The sequence below is a fragment of the Ochotona princeps genome, chromosome 4 (assembly GCF_030435755.1).
Source record: "Ochotona princeps isolate mOchPri1 chromosome 4, mOchPri1.hap1, whole genome shotgun sequence".
Lineage (NCBI taxonomy): Eukaryota > Metazoa > Chordata > Mammalia > Lagomorpha > Ochotonidae > Ochotona > Ochotona princeps.
In genome coordinates, this window is record NC_080835.1 from 2,539,054 (window position 1) to 2,557,366 (window position 18,313).

Here is an 18,313-nt window from a genome sequence, read left to right on the forward strand (position 1 = left end):
CACCCCCGCGCAAATGGGCCCCCATCAGGTGGGCCAGATTCCACACCCCAAAGTCCACACCCGCCTGGGAGCTGGGGAATGGGGGGGGATGGTCAGCCCTTGCTCAGCCAGTCCCCAGTGGTGCCGCCTGTCGGTGGCCACCTCCTACCCAGAGGCCAGTCCTCTGGGGGCGGTCAAGAAACAGGATTCCAGGGAAAACCCGAAAGAGGCAGGGGAAACGGCCCGGACCGGAGTTAGGAGGAGAGCAGAGACTGCACAGAGAGGGACAGGCAGCGCCCAGATAGGAGAGAGAGCGCGCGCTAGGCTGGAGAGCCGAGGCGGGAGGAGACACGAGGGGCGGGACGCACAGGCCGGCGAGCCGGGCGGAGCCAAGGGTGGGGGCCGGGGTCCCTCCAGGTGGCACTGGCTGCACCCGGCCCCGGCCCCCTCCCCTCCTCCGGCCCTGATTGGCAGGCGGCCTGCGACCGGCCGCGAGCACCACAGCGCCCCGGGCGCCCAGAGAACGCGGACGGCCCCCCGCGGGCGCAGGCGAGTAGGAGGGGGCGCCTGGCTATATATATCGCGGCCAGAGCCCAGAGCTGCCAAGCGCGTCAGGAGGCGCGCACCGCTGCGCAGGTCCTCGTTCCATGCAGCCTAGGTAGCGCCCGCCGCCTGGGGGCCCCGACGCTCGTCGTCGCCTCTCTCCGCCCTGCCCCGGCCCCGGTCGTGCGCTCCCAAGGCTCGGCTCCCCGGCTATCCTCGGCGCACGGACCCCGGGACGGACGCACGCCCCGCGCGCCGCCCGGATGGCAGGGCCCAGGACGGCCGCGGCGGCGGCGCTGCTCCCGGCCGTCCTGCTGGCCCTGCTGGCGCCCTGGGCCGGCCGAGGGGCCACCGCCGCACCCACCGCACCCAACGACACGCTAGAGGCCGAGCTGGAGCTCCGCTGGGAGAGCCTGGTGGCGCGCTCGCTGGCGCGCCTGCCCGTGGCCGTACAACCCAAAGAGGTGACGGTCCAAAGCGGCGCCGGAGACTACCTGCTGGGCATCAAGCGGCTGCGGCGCCTGTACTGCAACGTGGGCATCGGCTTCCACCTCCAGGTGCTCCCCGACGGCCGCATCGGCGGCGTGCACGCCGACACCAGCGACAGTGAGTGGGGAGGGCCGGGCGAACGGGGTGGCGACCGCCGCTTCCGACTCGCGCAGCCAAGCGCGGAGGCGCCGGATGGGCACCTGCCTGCCGGCCTGGGACCCGGGCCGACTCAGATTCCGGTCTGGGACCCAGAGGCACACGCACGGCTCTTTCTTGGGCACCCGCCCCGGCAGCCGAGCCCCGCCTCCCCGCCCTCGGAAGTGCCCGGGCTCTGGCTGACGAATTCCAGCGCCTTCGTCCGTGGGCACAGAGCGCGCGGCGTCCGCGGGGGCCCGGGCCACGCGGCCAGACTGCAGCCTGCTCTCTCGCGGTGCGGGACTGGGCGCGGTCTCCCCTTCCTTCCACCAGCTGGCCCTCTCCTGCGCGACCCCCAGGGCCCTTGGTGGGTGCGTGGCAGAGCAACCTGCACCGGGGGATCCCGGGACCCGCCCTCCTCCCCGCTCCCCCATCCGCACCTCCCAAACAGTGAGTTCCCCACAGAGGCACACCAATCCAAGGGGCTGTGTGGGCCGAGGGTCACCTGCCCCAAGGGTGACATGGGTCCCGCCCCCAGGCCTGCTGGAGCTGTCCCCGGTGCAGAGGGGCGTGGTGAGCATATTCGGCGTGGCCAGCCGGTTCTTCGTGGCCATGAACAGCAAGGGAAAGCTTTACGGCTCGGTGAGTACCGCGCGGGTCAGGCTGGGTAGTGCTGGGTGCCCAGAGGGTCATGTGGCAACCCCCTCGACCCACCTGGGGCTGCCAAGGGACAGTGGGACAGCAGGCTGGAAGAAGGGCCACCTCTAGGCCCTTCAAAGTGCCCAATTGTAACCAGATGACCTGGAGCCAGCCCAGACACCCACCGATGCTGCCATCCCCTGGGGTGGGCACTGCGCAGGCTGATGAGTCACTGCTGCCCCCCCATCCCGGGGGAGGGAGGGTCTGTCCAGCTGCAGGATTCCCTGGTGGCACAGATGCCAAGGTGCAACCAGGTCCCCTTCTCCCATTGGGAGTGTCCAAGGGAGCCCTGGGCTGGGACAGAAAGACACCCCGCGGTCCCCTGAAGCCCCCAGAGCCCTTTCTGCAAGCGGCCAGGGCTGACCACCTGCCTGCTGCCTTCCAGCCCTTCTTCAATGAACAGTGCAAGTTCAAGGAGATACTGCTGCCCAACAACTACAACGCCTATGAGTCCCACAGGTACCCCGGCATGTTCATTGCCCTGAGCAAGAATGGGAAGACCAAAAAAGGGAACCGGGTGTCGCCCACCATGAAGGTCACTCACTTCCTGCCCAGGCTGTGACACCACGCCACTGTGGCGGGCTGCCTTGGCGAACTTTGCTTGGCTGGAGAATCGGACACAGGAGGACCTGTACGATATTTAAATTAATTATTTAAATGTGTATATATTGCCATCAAATTATTTATGGGTCTGTTGGGTGTGTTTTGTATTTTGGGGGGGAAAAAGACAATAAAATGACCACCATGTGACGTGACTGAGTTTCCTGATACGACCTTGGAGGAACCTTCCATTGGAGAGTCGTTTGCTGCTATTCCGTGTTTTGTCCCCAAAATGGTGACTCCGGGACTCCAGCCCTGGGAAGGGCCTGCCCTGGGCCCGCTCAGCCAGCCCCTTCTCGCCTGGCCAACGCCTCCGGAGGCCCGCTCCCTCCCGGTTCCACTTCTGCACTCAATCTTCAGGAACCTACCCGACGCCACGCTGAGGACCCCTTTCTCTTGGGCTAGACTGCCGCCCATGCCGCCATCCTCGGAGTGGACTGAGATGAAGCCGTTTCCAGGGGACACCATCGTGTCCCACCCGCGTATGGCTGACCCCAGCCACTTGGTGGAACATCACAAGTTATGTTTCAGTGCCCTAGACGTGTCTGGCTCTGCGGGATCTCCATGTCGCTGTGCCAAATGCGGGATGCGGGGTGTGTGTGGGCAGACGCATGCTGCTTTCCGGGCCTGGAGTTTCTGTCTACCTCGTGAATGCTGGAAATCAACTGGGAGCCCCGAGCCGGCTCCCAGAGACTTTTTTTTTCTTTCCCATCTGCAACTGAAGCGGGCCACAAATCGCCTTGTTGCGTCGCTCTGGGACCATGTCACATTTGAGCTATCTTTACCCCCTGGACTTTACTTTTAGTAAGGGTAATCATGGCGAAAATATTCGCGGCCAGCTGTCGCAGTGCGTGGCCGTGGAGTAACCTTATATTTTTCTTTATATATTTTACGCATGTAACCCCTGTCGTTGGAGCCGAGATGGAAGAGGCAGGGCCGGTGAGGTTTAAAAAAAGTCCCGAGGTGATGGCCGACGTTTAATTTTAATGAATGACTTGCTGGGTTTGTGCACAATGACCTTAACTGGCTACCACGAATGCCCAGCGTGTTTCTCGCCCAGACAGTAACTCTCCCGCCTGGGTGGTTTGTGCCTCGCGCCTGAATTAACTTTAGAGGGAGTCTTAACAGCGAAGCTGCAAGATCTGATTGGAGGTTTTTGTGTTTCACATTCCATTGGAAAGCGTTCTGTTTGCATGCAAATTGGCTCCTGAGCACGCTGATGGCGGTGGGGGGGGGGGGGAGCAGCCACTGGAAGCCACGGAGCCACCGCGGCTTTGCTGTTTATGGTTCTGTGGCATGATCATGGGATGCTTGCTTTAATTTTTTTTTAAATCGTGCCCTCCACTTTCTTGGGAACGTTGCCGAAAGATAGGGCCCAGAGGTCTCCCAGCTGTGTGTGGGGGAAGGTCGGGGGAGGAGCTGGTCTTAGGTTTTGTATTTAATGTATTCATATGGTAACAAGCCAGTGTGTTTTTGTGCATGAAGTTATTACCCGCTGTCTCGACTCAGAGCCCCGTCCGAGGGCCGGGAAGACCAGGGTCCACAGGAACTGCAGGGCCCTGGGTCCCTGGGCCCACCGGCATTGCCTGTTGGCCGAGCCTGCATCTGTCTGGGGTTTCCTTGCGCTGTCCCATGCAACGGGGGTTGGGGGGGTGGGGGGCACCTGCAAGGCACACCCAGGAAGGGCATTGCAAGACCAGTGGAACCACAGTTCCCAAGTGTCGGGTTTGCATGACTCTGTCCCTGCCTTTGAGGCTTGAACCCTCCTCCTGTGGCTGAGGGGCAGGGGAGACAAAAAGGTCACCAGCTGTGTCCACACAAACGCAGCCCTGGAAAACAGGAGCTGGGGTGGCAAATGTCACCTAGTTTTGCCCACGAACCTGGGCCTTGCCAATCTGTTACTGCCCTAGTGGAGCACTGGGCTGGCCGGGGCAGGAGAGAAGGCTGAGCCTTGGGCAGACACCAGCAGTGGAACACGACACCAAGTAGCCTTATAGGGGAGAGAGGAAACAGATGAAACCCTGCTGGTGGGGGAAGGCCAGGGCACTGCCTGGTGGACGGTGTACACCATGAAATTAGTGGAAAAGGAATTAACGAAGCCAACCACCCACGCAGGCGTGGGCTGGCGCTGCAGGGTTTCGCCCTATTTTTCTGCAGCAACCTGAGCTCATCTTTCAGCCGGTCTTGGATAGCCTTCACTGGCATGCTGACCTGCTGTGCCTGCCCACCACGAGGTCTCCCCTGCCCACCAAGTCGACGCAGTCACACTCACAAACGGCCAGGAGTGGAGCCTGGAACTCCACCTTCCTCTGGACCCTGGGCCAACTCATTCTCCATTTCCCACTGAACTGTGGCCTAGTGGGCAAGTGGGCAAAATCAAGGGTGTGGCCTAGCAGGTGCCCAGGGGAGCTAGTATCTGTTCCAGTCCCAGCTGTTCCACTTCTGATCTAACTGCCTGCTAACACGCCTGGGAAAGCAGCAGAGGAGGCTGGCCCGAGAGCCTGGGCCACTGCGCCCACGTGGGAGACCCAGAAGGAGCTCCTGGCTTCACACTGGCCAGGCACCAGGAAGGAAGCCTGCGGATGGAAGATCTCTCTGTCCGTACGCGGGCTTTCAACTAAACACATCTTTGACTCTTGGGACCCCAGCCCTCCAGGGCCTTGTCGCACAACGCTGGGTCTTACACAGCACGGTTGGGAACACAAAAGTCTGCTGGTTCACTCCCCAAATGGTCGCAACACCAGGGCTGGGCCAGGCTGCAGCCAGGAGCCAGGACCTCCATCTGGGTCTCCCACACGCATGGCAAGGACTAGCCACCGCTTCTCCCTGGAGCATCAGCAGGGTGCTGGATTGGAAGTGGAGCAGCCAGGCCTCCCTTGGAGCTGTGCCACCAGCCTGCACGCTGAGATGTGGCGAGGGCACGCAGGGTGTGGTAATCTCACAGGGAGGGGCGAGGGCACTTGTTGGCAGTAAACATGGAGATTGTTATGTTGCTCAGGACTGGTGAAGAGGAGAGTGGCAGGTGGGTGGGCTCCAGCCAGCCCCACCCTGCCGTGACCTTGGCGGCCAGAGGACTTCTCCCAACGCTCCCCAGGGTTCCTAGGAGGGGCCAGCCCGGGCTTCACTTCTTATTGTCATTCCCTAGGGAACTTAACAAGGACAGCGTGAAAGGCCTGCCTATTAATGGAGCTCGCTCTGAGCCACTCTGCTGGCAGTGTCATGCAGAGGGCAGGCCCTACCTTAGGCGTGGCCGTGTCCCCCCTGGGGGAGCCGGCTCCCAGCACACACGGTCACTTTTTCCTTTGGGAAGAGACCGAGAGCTGGGAGGCAGGGGACAGTGGGCCGCTTACACTTGGCTTTCACACTCACCGAGTCAACTGACAGTAGGTGGAAAATGCAAGGCAGAAGGAATGCCTTCTTGGTGGGGCCGACTTTGTGGCATGGCGGGCTAAACTGCCATTCGCGACTCCAACACCCCCTACTGTATCCAGGCACGGGTTTTAGTCCTGGCTGCTCCACTTCCCATCCAGCGCCCTGCTGATGCTCCCGGGAGAAGCAGAGGGGAAAGGCCCAAGTGCTTGGGTCCCTGCCATGTGTGTAGGAGACCGGATGGAGGTCCTGGCTCCTGGCTGCAGCCTGGCCCAGCCCTGGTGTTGCGACCATTTGGGGAGTGAACCAGCAGAGGAAGACGTCCCCTCACCTTTCTCTTTCCTCTTTGCTCTGCCTTCCAAATAAATAAGAACTCTCTCTCTCTCGGGTTTATTTATTTATTTGAAAGATTTGCAGAGAGAAATGGTGACAGATAATTTTTACTAGTCAACGCCCCAAGTGGCCACAATGGCCAGGGTTGAGCCAGGCTGAAGCCAGAAGCCAGGAGCGCCGCCTGGGTCTCCCAAGTGGGTGTAGGGGCTCTAGTACTTGGGCCATCCCCTACTGCTTTTCCAGGCACAGTAACAGGGAATTGAGTCAAAAATACTAGAGCCAAGGCCCATATGGGATCTGGGGTCGCTGGTGGTGGCTTACCACAGTTCACAACGCTGGGGCCAGTAAGAAGTCTGGGCACGGACTGCACTTTCTCACCGTCATTTCCTGCACAGCGCGTGCGGCAGGTACAGCATGCCAAGGTCGCCAGTCTCCAAGCGACAATCCCAAGTGCAGGGCAGGCTGGGCACAGGTTCTGTGCACTTAACCGAGGGGACTGGTGTGTCCCTGGAGTGTGGGCCCTATGGGGGCTGCTGCCCGCCCCCAGAGTCCCCACTGGAACCACTGCGTCTCGGCCACACGGATGATCCACGGAATCCTGAACGTCCCTGTGTAAGTAGGGAGAGGACGCCCCACACCCATCACACACTTGCGTGGGGAGCCAGTAGGAAGGGTGCGGGGTGCAGGAACTCAGGGCCCTGGGACAAGATGTCCCCACACCATTCCTGCCCCTGCATCAGCCCAGCCCTCCCCTCGGGGGCCGCCCAGGTCCCTTGGCCTCCGCACACCCAGCTCCCAAGCCCTGGGAACCCCACCTTCCCTGGGAAGACCCTCCAGTCAGGTTCCCAGGGCTGGAGCAGGCTCCCCCGCTTTTCATGGGTGGTATCTGTGCAGGGGCCTGTCCTGCTGCTCTGCCTCTGCCTTTGTCCCCGGCCAACACCCCGGAGCAGCTCCGAGGACGCCCTTCCCCGACTCTCATTTCGACCTCAAGATCCCGGAGCTGCCCGCCACCCACATGGGCCCAGACCCCACGGCTGGGCCGCACCTGCACAGGTGGGAGCTGTGAGTGTGACTGGGATGCTCACGTAGGACACCAGCCGCCCCTCTGTGTTCACTCCTTCCAAGCCCGAGACTGCCGGCCTTCCTCAGCTCGGGCACACACAGTCCCCAAGGGCTCCTGATCCCACTTGTGGCCAGGAGCAGGGTGGAACCCTTGTCTGGGGGTCTTCCCTTCCTGCAGCTTGGTCCCGCCTCCCTGCACTGCCCTCAGAGTCAAGATCACAGCCCCAGAAGTCGATGAATATACGCATGCAGCCGTCTTCTCCAAGGCCATTCGGCATCACCGTGAAATAGGGTTCTAGCATTAGGCCCCTCAATCTGCAGTCCCAGGCTGCCCCGGTGGGGAGGGCCAGCCCATCCTTGGCACTCTACAGTCAGGGGAGTCTCCAGCAGCCAGGAGCCGTGTGGGGAAGGGGCTGCACCTGGTGAGCGCACATGTTGGCTCATGCCAGCCAACTTCTGCTTGCTCTGGCTCTCCCTCTCCCAGAGCCGAGGGTCGGTCAGCTTGCTTCGTCCAGGACATAGCGCTGTGTCAGTCAGCAACCCTGCCATCCACAGGCTGGCTGGCCGGAGAGGAGGCCCAGGGTGCTGTTAGTCTGTGGGCAAGCATAGAAGGCTGTCAGGAGGTGGCGTGCAGACACCAACAGCCACTCATCACCGTGGTGCCTGGGCCAATTTCCACCCAGCTTGTGGCCTCTGAACACCTGCTCCGGAAAACCTGCAGAGTCCCATGGCACAGGCATGACCTGGGAGAGGGAATCAGTGCCATGGGGCACCCCCTCCCCTCATCTAAAGCCATCAGTGCCATGGGGGCCCGTCCCCCTCGCATCCTCCTCCGGCCCTACCCCCGAGTCCCATCCGCGCAGTGTGGAGCTGGGGTGCCATGGTGGACACATGGGTCCTGCAGCCAGGACCTGGGTCATCCCTGCTGCTGTGGCTTTGTCCCCTGAGCCCAGGAGACCCAAACCGGCATTTGGGCCATCCTGTGCAGCTTCCCCTGAGGGCCTGTCCCCAGGAAGCAAGGGTGGCTGGGACCCCTGGGACCTTCCGTGGAGTCTCTCTCTCCTGCGCTTGCTCTCACTCATGGTGCCACCTCCCTGCATTTCTGGCTTCTCTCTGGTGTCCTGGGGTCTGTGCAGATCCCAGCCTGGAGGCGCCCCACTCTGCCTAGGGAAACAGCAGGGGACGGAGGCGGGGCTTGGATGTGAGCTCTGGCTGGCCCTCCCTGAGCTCTGGCTCCCTCCTGGCCCAGGAGTTCACACGCTGGGGGTTGGGGAAAGGAGGGGCAGACCCGCCGGGGAACTTTACCAGCTCCTTACCAGGAGCCCAGGAGGGTGTGGACAGCAGGAGGGAGCAAACACAGCCCAGCCCCCAGACTCTTTGAGAGCAGGTGGGGCTGCTGGGGGGGGGGGGGAGCGGGAAGGAGGTCTGATTTGTATTTCAGAGTTAATGTGATTAGGAACACGTTTGTCACCAGAATGTGTTAATGGCCTCAACCGGCCCCATCCCCTTGATGGGGCAGTGCCTGGGCTGGGCCTGGGATCCCAGCTTGGCCACAAGCCCTGCTCTGGGCTCACCTCCTTTCCTGGCTAGGGCAAGGCGAGCTGAACACCACCACCACTGCCGGAGGCTGGGGGGGTCCCACGTTTGCTCCCCGCAATCTCTGGCTTCAAGTTCCCCTTCAGTTCCTCTCACTGAGGCTCAAGACAGTGTCCAGGCCGAGGGTGAGGGGTCCCCTGTGCCCCACTAGTCTGAGTCACAGAGAGGTCCAAGGTCAGTATGTTAGCGCTGCACCATGAGGCAGACATCACAGATGGGGGCTTCGAAGCCTGCCCCCTTGGCTTCTCCCAGCTCGGGCGTGCCCACTGAGCACGCATCCCTCCCACTGCCCTGCCTGCCTGGACAGTGCCCAGCCTGGGGCCACTGCACCTGCCCACTGCACACACAGCCCGGAAGCCACCTGTCCACATCTTCAGGACCCTAAGTCTTTGTCAGCCTTCTTAAGCCGCATCTGCACCCGGCACGCGGCAGGGTCTGGAGGAAAGTTTGTTGAATGAATAAGTGAGCACTGATACATAGACCTTGTTAACATCGGGCATCCCCTCTCCCACCCTCTGAAGGCCTAGGGGCCTGGAGCCGCCTGGAGTCAGGGTCTTCCTGGCCTGGGGGAGCCAGGTAGAGCCCCGGGGAGCACACAGCAGCCCTCACAGGCCTTGACACCCAGGCAGGCCGGCCTGGCTGCCTGTTGGAGGCATGTGGTGAGAAATGTGCCTTTGTAGGGAAAGGTGGTCTCAGGGAGTCCTCGGCCATTCATGTGCAAAGCAGGGGCCCCTCTGGCCGGGCACTGACAAACAAGGAGTGGGTGGGGGGTGGTGTGGTGTGGCGTTGGGGTCCCCTCTGGCCGGGGCACTGACAAACAAGGAGTGGGTGGGGTGGTGGTGTGGTGTGGCGTTGGGGTCCCCTCTGACCGGGCACTGACAAACAAGGAGTGGGTGGGGGGGTGGTGTGGCGTTGGGGTCCCCTCTGGCCGGGGCACTGACAAACAAGGAGTGGGTGGGTGAGGTGGCGTGGCGTGGAGCTCCAGGAGCCGCGGCACCGAGGCAGCAGACAGGAGGTGGGAGGCTGCCTTGGCCACTGTCACGTGCAGCTCTGACCCTCCTGGGTGCAGGGCTGAGCCCACCCGGCCTCTGGCCAGGTCACTCTGGTCCTTGGGCTACACCCGTGCAGGCAGGGCAAAGGCAAGGGCCAGAACCAGCCTGTCTCAGTGAGACCTTGGTTTCCTTATCTGTAAAATGGGACCCTCCCTTGGGACTGGCGCCATAGTGTAGCAGGTAAAGCCACTGCTGGCAATGCTGGCGTTTCATATGGGCTTCGGTTCGAGTCCCGACTGCTCCACTTTCCATCCAGCTCCCTGGTGATGCGTCTGGACATGTGATAGAGGGTGGTCCAATCGCCTCACTCCCCGCCACCCATGTGGGAGACCTGGAGGCTGAGCTCTGGGCTGTTAGGTCCATCTCTCTCTCTCTCTCTCTCTCTGTAATTCTGCCTTTCAAATACACAATGCATTTTTAAAAAGATTTTATTTATTTTCATTGGAAAGTCAGATTTACAGAGAGAAGGAAAGACAGAGAAAGATCTTCCATTCTATGATTCACTCCCCAAGTGGCCGCAATGGACAGAGCCAGGTGCCTCTTCCAGGTCTCCCATGTGGGCACAGGGTCCCAAGGTCCCTCTGCTGCTTTCCCAGGCCACAAGCAGAGAGCTGGATGGGAAGTGGGACCACCGGGATAAGAACCGGTGCCCACGTGGGATCCTGATGCACACAAGATGAGGACTTTAGCCACTAGGCTACCACACTGGGCCCAAATGCATCTTTTTAAAAAAGAGACCTTCTGGACCCGGCGCGATAGCATAGTGGTTAAAGTCCTCACCTTGCAAGCACCAGGATCCCATATGGTGGCCGGTTCTAATACCAGCAGCCCTGCTTCCCATCCAGCTCCCTGCTTGTGGCCTGGGAAAACAGTCGATGACGGCCCAAAGCCTTGGGACCCTGCACCTGTGTGGGAGACCTGAAAGAGCTCCCGGCTCCTGGCTTCGGATTGGCTCAGCTCCAGCCATTGCGCTCACTTGGGGAGTGAACCATCGGAGGGAAGATCTTCCTCTCCGTCTCTCCTCCTCTCTGTATATCTGCCTTTCCAATAATAAAAAGAGAGAGACCTTCCCCCAAACCCAATCCTTGAGGTCCCAGGACCTGCATCTCCTGCCCACCCAGGAGTCTGATGGCACCTGCTCTCCAGGCCAGGAAGGACCTGCCGGTGTGGCATAGCACAAGGCTTGGGGCACTGCCTGCCACTTCTGGCTCCTGTGGTGGCGCGACCCTCTGCCCCTGCTGGGGTCGACCGCATCTCCAGGTGGTCAGGGACTGTTCAGCTGGGCTCTGAGTCTCCTGTCATTGGTAGTGACTTCCTGGCGTGGCCAGCAGCAGGACCCGCTGATCGTGACAGTGGGTCCAAGGGAGCAGGGCTGCGTCTGCAGTCGGAATCCTTACAGGGGCTGGTGACATCTGGGGGCCCCAACTCCTCCCCCTTTCCCAGGACAAGTCCATTAGGGGGATCGTAGCCCCCAACAGTACCAGACCAGGGAGGCCTACCAGTCCCTCACCCCCACGCAGGCTCCTGTCAGGACTTCCCTCCCTTCTTATTCAGGGGCCCACCTCCGCACCGCTTGGCCCTGGCCGCCAGGGGCCATCAGAGCTTGCCTGACCCCTCTGGCTGCCTGGGACCCACAGGTGGGCAACAGGGAGTGAAAGCAAGTGTTCAGGAGGAGTGTCCCTTGGAGGAGGTGAGGGCTGAGGTGGTCTTCCTGGGAAGGTGAGAGAGGGCTCCAGGGCCGGGGGTGTGCCAGCCAGAGAGAGAACATGACCCAGGCAAAGGCCGAGAGGCTGGCATGGAAGGGTGAGGAGGCAGAGCCGAGGCCTGGGACAACGGCCAGGCTTGGGGGTTCTCCCGGATGGGGGTGGGTGCTGTATGTGTGTGTGGATCAGAGCCGGGCGCACTTGCCCTGGGCCAGGCTCCCCTCGGGACAGTGAGGAGCCTGGGGGTGGGGCAGCGGCCGCCTCCCTGCCCCTGACCTTGGTGGCCTGTGACACTGTGGAGAAGCACTATGGCATCATGCTGCCAGCACCCACCACCCCGGCTCGGGCGCCCCCAGGGCCCCGGCAGGAACGCCAGGAATTTCCCTGCCACTCTCCCTCCCCACTCACAGGCATACTGGGTCCAGCCGCCTCACCGCCTGCCAGCCCAGCACCCAGAGGCCTCACAGAGCAGAAGATTCCAGACCCAGCCCTCTACTTCCTAAAGGTCGCGTGGGGCTGTCCCCATGAGCCCTGGGCTGCTGGCCTGCAGGGGTCGGTGTAGACAGCAAGCTGGCAGGACAGGATCCTGGGGCCAAGAGAAAGGGGCGTGGCTGGAGCTGGGACCCCCTGCCCACCCACGGGGGGGAGGCGTGCAAGGTGGGTGCCTGGCCAGCTGTGCTGTGCAACTTGGACAAGGCAGTTCATCCTTCTGTTCAGTAGGCCATTCAGCAGCAAAACAGTACTTAGCGGACTCAGGGTGCAGGCTGCACATGAAGATGCCGACTGCAGAACAAAGCTCCATCCCGTCCTGGGCAAGCCTGGCAAAGCCCGGAGGAGGAGGAGTGTGGCGGCCGAGACTCCGGGCCACCGGGAGCTGGCTAGGATGGCGGGCACCACTTGCTGCTCCTCCCTGGGCCTCCCAGGCCTCCACACAAGGGTTCACTCCTAGGTGGACGCCTGCCTGAGGCCAGCAGCCAAGGCTCCCTGCGTGGGCCGGTCCTGCACAGACGCCCTCGGGACTCCGGGGGTCCCGGGACCCTGCCTGGCAGTGTTTCCCTGTGCAGTCCCTGAAGCTCTTACAACAGACCTGTGTGTGCCCAAAGCCTTGCCAACCTCTGCTCCCGGTCCTGCTCCTCGCCCAGGCCCCTGCCCTCGGGGAAGTCTCTACTGTCACCCAGGGGCCGCTGTGCTATAGGCCGCCCCCTCTGCACCTCTGGGCACAATGGGGGCTTGCCTGGCCCTCCCCTGATCCCAGCCCCCTCACTGGGCCCCTGGAAAGGTCGGCTCTCCTCCTCCCATCCCAGCCTGGTGGCCAGTATTACTTGCTCAGCTCCACCCACCTCATTCCCCCAGCAGCCCTGCCGACCCCCCCAGGGCAGTGTCCAGTGTATGTCCCCAACAAGGCTCCCGGGAAAAAGTGGGCAGTGTCCTCGGCACCCCAAGATCACCCATGTCCTCCCTTAAGGGGTCAGCCGCTGCAACAGACTGTCACCACCTGCTAGCTGCCACTCCACCGGACCCGATCCTGGGGAGCAGAAAGCTGGCCCTCTGTTTCATGGGTGTCCTGCAATAGGGACCAGCGTCTCAGAAGACAGACCTCCACCCCGAGTGCCATGAGAAGGGCTGCATTAAGCGACCACGCTCACAACCTGTACCCTTTGGACTCACGTGGACACGTGGAAAGGTCTCGTGCCCTTGTAGCATGCTAAGCCTCCACTTGAGGCACCAGCATCCCATATGGGCACCAGTTTGAGTTCCAGAAGCTCCACTTCCCATCCAGCTCCCTGCTAATGTGCCTGGGAAAGCAGCTAAGGATGGCCCAAAGCCTTGGGACCCTGCACCCACACGGGAGACCCAGAAGAGGTTCCTGGCTCCTGATCAGCTCAGCTCCAGCCGTTCTGGCTACCTGCGGAGTGGACCAGCCGATGGAACATCTCTCTGTGTCTGTCCTCTCTCTGTAACTCTGCTTTTCAAAAAAAAAGTATATCCTTTTAAAAATTGAACGAAAGAATCATGTGGGAAGAGGCAGAGAGAACATGCGGTGGGAGAAGCTAGGGTGGACGCAGAGACTGCGCAAAGCACATGGGGCTGTGACGCGAGGACAGCAGACACTCCTGTGACAACACGGGGGTGCCAGGGCCCCTCAACATGTCCTGGGCCCCTGTGTGTGCCTGGGCTGAATGTCAGACTCCTGGCTCCGGCCTGGCCCAGCCCTGGCTGCTGTGGACACAGCGGGGAGCGAACCAGCGGACGGCTGATCTCTCTAGCTCTTTGCCTTTCAAACAAAATGAACAGCAAACACACAAAATCAATAGTAAAACCTACATCACGCTCCTGCCCAAGCCTCCAGGGGTGCCTTCCACACCAGGGCACCAGCAGGTGCAGGGCAAGGTCCCTGTGTGTCCCTCCCACCCAACTCCCACGCTCACCCCTTACCCCAGCCACACTTCCTTTCTATGCTGAGTCCTCAGCGCTCTCATGGCTGCCTACCCCAGGGCCTTGACACGCGTGGGCTGGCTCACCCCACAGCTGGAGTGAGGTGCCTCCATCCGTGGCTGTGTGATCCCCCTTCCCAGCAGGTGTCCCTGACTGAGGACAGCTGGTTCGCTCCCAGATACCCACCTGCAGGAGCCCTGAGGCCACCATGCCCCCATCACCAAGTACACAATAGGAGCTCCCTACTGATTCTGCTGCGTGCACGGGTAATGGGAAAAGTGGGGGCTGTCGCTGCCCCCGCCCCGCCAAATGCTCCCCAAACACCTGCCACGGGGCTCCACGGGTGGTACAGGCTGGCGGCTCTGTGGTCTCCTCTGCGTTCTTCCTTTCAACTCTGGGACGCTAATCCGGAATCAAGGCAGCCACGCTGGCCGGGTCTGTGGTGTTTCTATTCTCTGAAGTTGGCCAAAGTCAAAAATGAAAAGGAAGACTTTCCCCGCCCTGCCCACACCGCCCACCACCGACCTCACCACCTCCCCTGCCATGCCCACACCGCCCACCACCGACCTCACCACCTCCCCTGCCACACGCACCAGGAGAGCGTGCTGGAGTTCGGGGCGAGTACCAACGGGAGCATGGGCAGCTCCCGGCCGCCGCCTTTGAGCACCAGCTGTGCCCGGCGTGTGTGTGGTGTGGGTGCACAACCTGCCCAGCTGTGCCCGGGAGCCCCACCACTTCAAACGCGGGAGTTGGAGCCCCTTACCTGCACAGGCTCTGTGCATTTCAAAGGAAAGCCACTTGAACTTTCCCTGTAATCATTGGGCCCCAGCCTGCCTGTAATGGACCCTCTGGGCAGGCCCCAGTCATTACCAGGTGCCTTCAGATGGCCTGGGAGGCCACTGGGAGAAGCCCTCGGGGCAGCCACCTGCCAGGCAAGCTGTGGCTACACGCAGCTCCAGGGATGGCCAGGGTCCCATCTAACCACAGCGCTGGACTGGATGTAAGAACTATGCTGGTCCAGATTTGCCTGCTCCAGGGCCATGGGGTCATGGCCATCCTGCCTGTGTGCTCGTCCTGACCCCACTGCTGCTGGGTGCTGCGAGGCCTGGGCCAGGTCCTTGGCCTTGGGAGACTGTGTCAACGCTGGCTGTGGGGAGCAGGACCAAGGATACCTAGCAGGTTTACATGGAAGCATTTTGTTTGTGGTAATCTACAGGTGAGCTGAGCCTGGGTCTGCAGCGTGGCCCTGTGCCCTGGCTGGCTCTGGTCTCGGAACTGCTGCCTCTCATCTGTCCAACGGGGGCTAAGACATGAAGCGTCTGTGCATGGCAGCATGGCCCCGTGTCCCTCGTCTGAGCTGGCTCAGCGAATGGCCCCAGACCTCACGGACTGCAGTGACTTCACTGCCACACCTCTGTGGCGGCTCCACTGTTCCTGGCTGCGACCCAGAGCACGGCCGGGCCTGCGGCTTCATCAGATGACTCGGCTGGGGCCTGTATCTCCTGAGTGACACAGCCTGAGTTCATTGCCCAAGGAGCCCAAGGCCGCACAGAGCTGTTGTCTGGGTGGGGGCGGTCTTTCCAGCCACTCTTAGGTCTCAGGGGTGCTGTGCGACCGCACCTAGCCGACATCAGGTGGGAGATAGAGGCGCAGTGTCTCGGGTGCGGTTGGGACTCATTCGAGGCACGCTCCATGGGATGCCTGGTGTCCCTTATAAGTACATGGTCATGTCCTAATTCCTGGCCTGGGGAATGGGGAGTTTTTTCGTGGCGAGTTGGTCTCGGCAGGTGTAACTAGTGAGTTAAGGTGAGTTCCTACTGCAGGGGTGAGGGGCGCTTACAGAAAGAAGAGAGGCACAGATCCTCAAACAAGCATGTGCGGCCAGAGGCAGGGGTCCTAGCCATGTGTCTGTATGCCAGCGGGTGCTGGCAGCCCCCAGAAGCGGGCAGCTTTGAGAGAAACTGTGGACGTGATAACAAGTCCATGTCCGACTCCCAGCCCGCAGAGCGGTGGAGATCGCCCATTGTTTTAACCAGGAAGTGTTCAGTCCTTGCGTCCTTTGGCAGCCCTGGGAAATGAACAGCCAGCACACCCAACAAGGCCCTGTCGTGCCCTGGGGGGCCAGGGACCTCCGGGAAGGGCAATGGGACAGGGTCCTTGCATGCGCTCTCCCCACCCGCTGGGGAAGACCAACAGCCCACCTCTAGCGGGTGGGACGCTCCAGGGTGGAATTCATGGGGCTTGGAAGCTGGGGAAAGTAGAACTTCAGTGTGATCTGCCATGTCCTTGACAGGCAGATGTCCTTTGGTGTTCCTGGAGTCATGAGAAGTCCCAGGAGCTCCCCAAAGCAGCCCCCTGTACCTCCTGCCCACCCCCATGCCACAACAGCAGCCGCTGGTACTTCTCCCACACAGCCTGCTAGCAATGTGGCAATCCCTGGGACGAGGTGGACAATGAGAGGCAAGGCGCTGGGATTTGCAGCTCACCCACCACCCTGCCTGCACACACGGGGAGACAAGGCCCCAGGCGTCCATCACAGTCACTTCAGAACCTTTGAGGGACCAGAACTGGAACCGTGACCCACCAATACAGGGCCCTCAGAAAACAGATGTGGCTGGGTGAGCGCCCCGCTCCCAGCCCCACATGCCGGCCCCAGCTTCTTCCATTCCTGCAGCCCTTGAGAGACGGGCCAGAGCCGAGAACACCTGCGACCCACAGCCAAGACCCCGCAAGTGGTGTGTCTGCATGCCGGGCTCGGGCCAACATCCTCCCGGTAGTAAAGCCAGCTTAGTGGGGGCAGCAGGGCCCCCCAGGGCCTGCTCCAGCCCAGGAGGACTCCCCGAAGGTGTTTGAGGATCGGTCATGCTGGGGCTGACGCTTGTGGCCTGGGAAAGCAGGGAGCTGGATGGCCTTGGGACTCTGCACCCGCATGGGAGACCTGGAAGAGCTCCTGGCTCCCAGCTGTGACTGCTATAATCATTTGGGGAGTGAACCAGCAGAGGGGAGATCTCTGTCTTTCCACCTCTCTGTGTGTGTGTAACTCTTTCAAGTAAAATAAATAAACCTTAAAATTGAAAGTTAAGTTCATTTTGGTGCCCAAAATTTGAAAACTGCTTGATCACCTCAAAATACATTTTTTCCATGAGCTCAAAATTATACATACATATGTCATCAAATCCTTTTATTTCTTAAAAGATTTATTTATTTTTATTGGAAGACGGATTTACAGAGAGAATGAGAGACAGAAAGATCTTCCATCCACTGGTTTACTGCCCAAGTAGCCACAATGGCCAGAACTGAGCCAATCGGAATCCAGGAACTTCTTCCGGGTCTCCCACAAGGGTGCAGGGTCCCAAGGCTTTGGGCCGTCCTCCACTGCTTTCCCAGGGCACAGCAGGGAGCTGGATGGGAAGTGGAGCTTCTGGGACTCGAACCAGCCCCAAATGGACTGCTGACACTTGCAAGTGGAGGGTTAGACAATTGAGCCATCACTCCAGCTCCCTATCAAATGGTTTTGTATCAGAACAAACAAACTTTTTATCCCATGTGGAAAGACCGCTTGCAGTGCCCTGGTCTATAAGTATCCTGCCTCCCCCAAGAAGTGCTCTGTGGCTGGGCAGGGGCGAGTGGGTGGCAGCCTGGATCTGCCAAGAGGACAGCCACCCATGAGCCAAGGAAGGAGAGCTGGCCAAGAGATGTGGGCAGGAGAGAGTGGCTCACAGAGGGCCCCAGCAAGACCAGGGCAAGTGGGAACAGGACAGGGACTGGTGGCCGGGCAGGGAGGATTCATCCGTTAAAGGTCACTGTTGCCCAGATTCCTGGGCTGCGGGAGGCTGGGCACGAGGAGCTCTGAAAGTCCCCTTTCTTCCCCCCTGGGTCCAGGCAAGGCAGACTTTGGCCTCCGGGGAAGAGAGAGGCTCGGCTCCCTAAAGGATTTCTAACGCTTGCACCCCAGGCCAGGGCTTCAGGACCCATAGGATGTTGCCCAAGACCTTTCTGCCGAGGAAGGAGTTACCTACTGCCCAGGACTCTGTGCCACGTGTAGGGGCACTCAGCTAGCCAGGGCTGGGCACCAGCCGTCTGCCAGCAGTGGCACAGCCATCACTGGGCTGGGGTGGAGGGTCTAAGGGGACACTGCCCTTCGCAGCTCTAATGGCCCCACAGCCCCTATAGTTTCTGATGGAAAGTCGGGCCATCACACCGCAGGTGGCACCCTGTGGGTCTGCGCCAGGCCCCTAGACCCAAGCTCGGGACTTAAGCCCTCCGAGGCAGAGCGTCGAGTAGGGGTGCTCAGGCCTGGCTCGCCGCGGTCCAGGG

At 61.1% G+C, this 18,313-nt stretch overlaps 1 protein-coding gene across 1 annotated transcript; it reads left to right on the top strand.

Moving 5' to 3' along the window:
- Window positions 1–785: 785 nt before the first annotated feature.
- On the top strand, window positions 786–2,407 carry FGF4 (fibroblast growth factor 4). The gene is made up of 3 exons (XM_004598268.2): window positions 786–1,128; window positions 1,685–1,788; window positions 2,231–2,407. The coding sequence occupies exons 1-3, from the start codon at window positions 786–788 to the stop codon at window positions 2,405–2,407; spliced, it is 624 nt and encodes a 207-aa protein (XP_004598325.2).
- The last annotated feature ends 15,906 nt before the right edge of the window (window positions 2,408–18,313 follow it).

What these genes read in the sequence shown, in the direction of transcription:
- FGF4 (XM_004598268.2), top strand. Translation starts at nt 786, where the DNA reads ATGGCAGGGCCCAGGACGGCCGCGGCGGCGGCGCTGCTCCCGGCCGTC. An exon ending in GCACGCCGACACCAGCGACA is followed by an intron (nt 1,129 to 1,684) that starts GTGAGTGGGGAG and finishes TCCCGCCCCCAG; the next exon opens with GCCTGCTGGAGCTGTCCCCG. An exon ending in AGGGAAAGCTTTACGGCTCG is followed by an intron (nt 1,789 to 2,230) that starts GTGAGTACCGCG and finishes GCTGCCTTCCAG; the next exon opens with CCCTTCTTCAATGAACAGTG.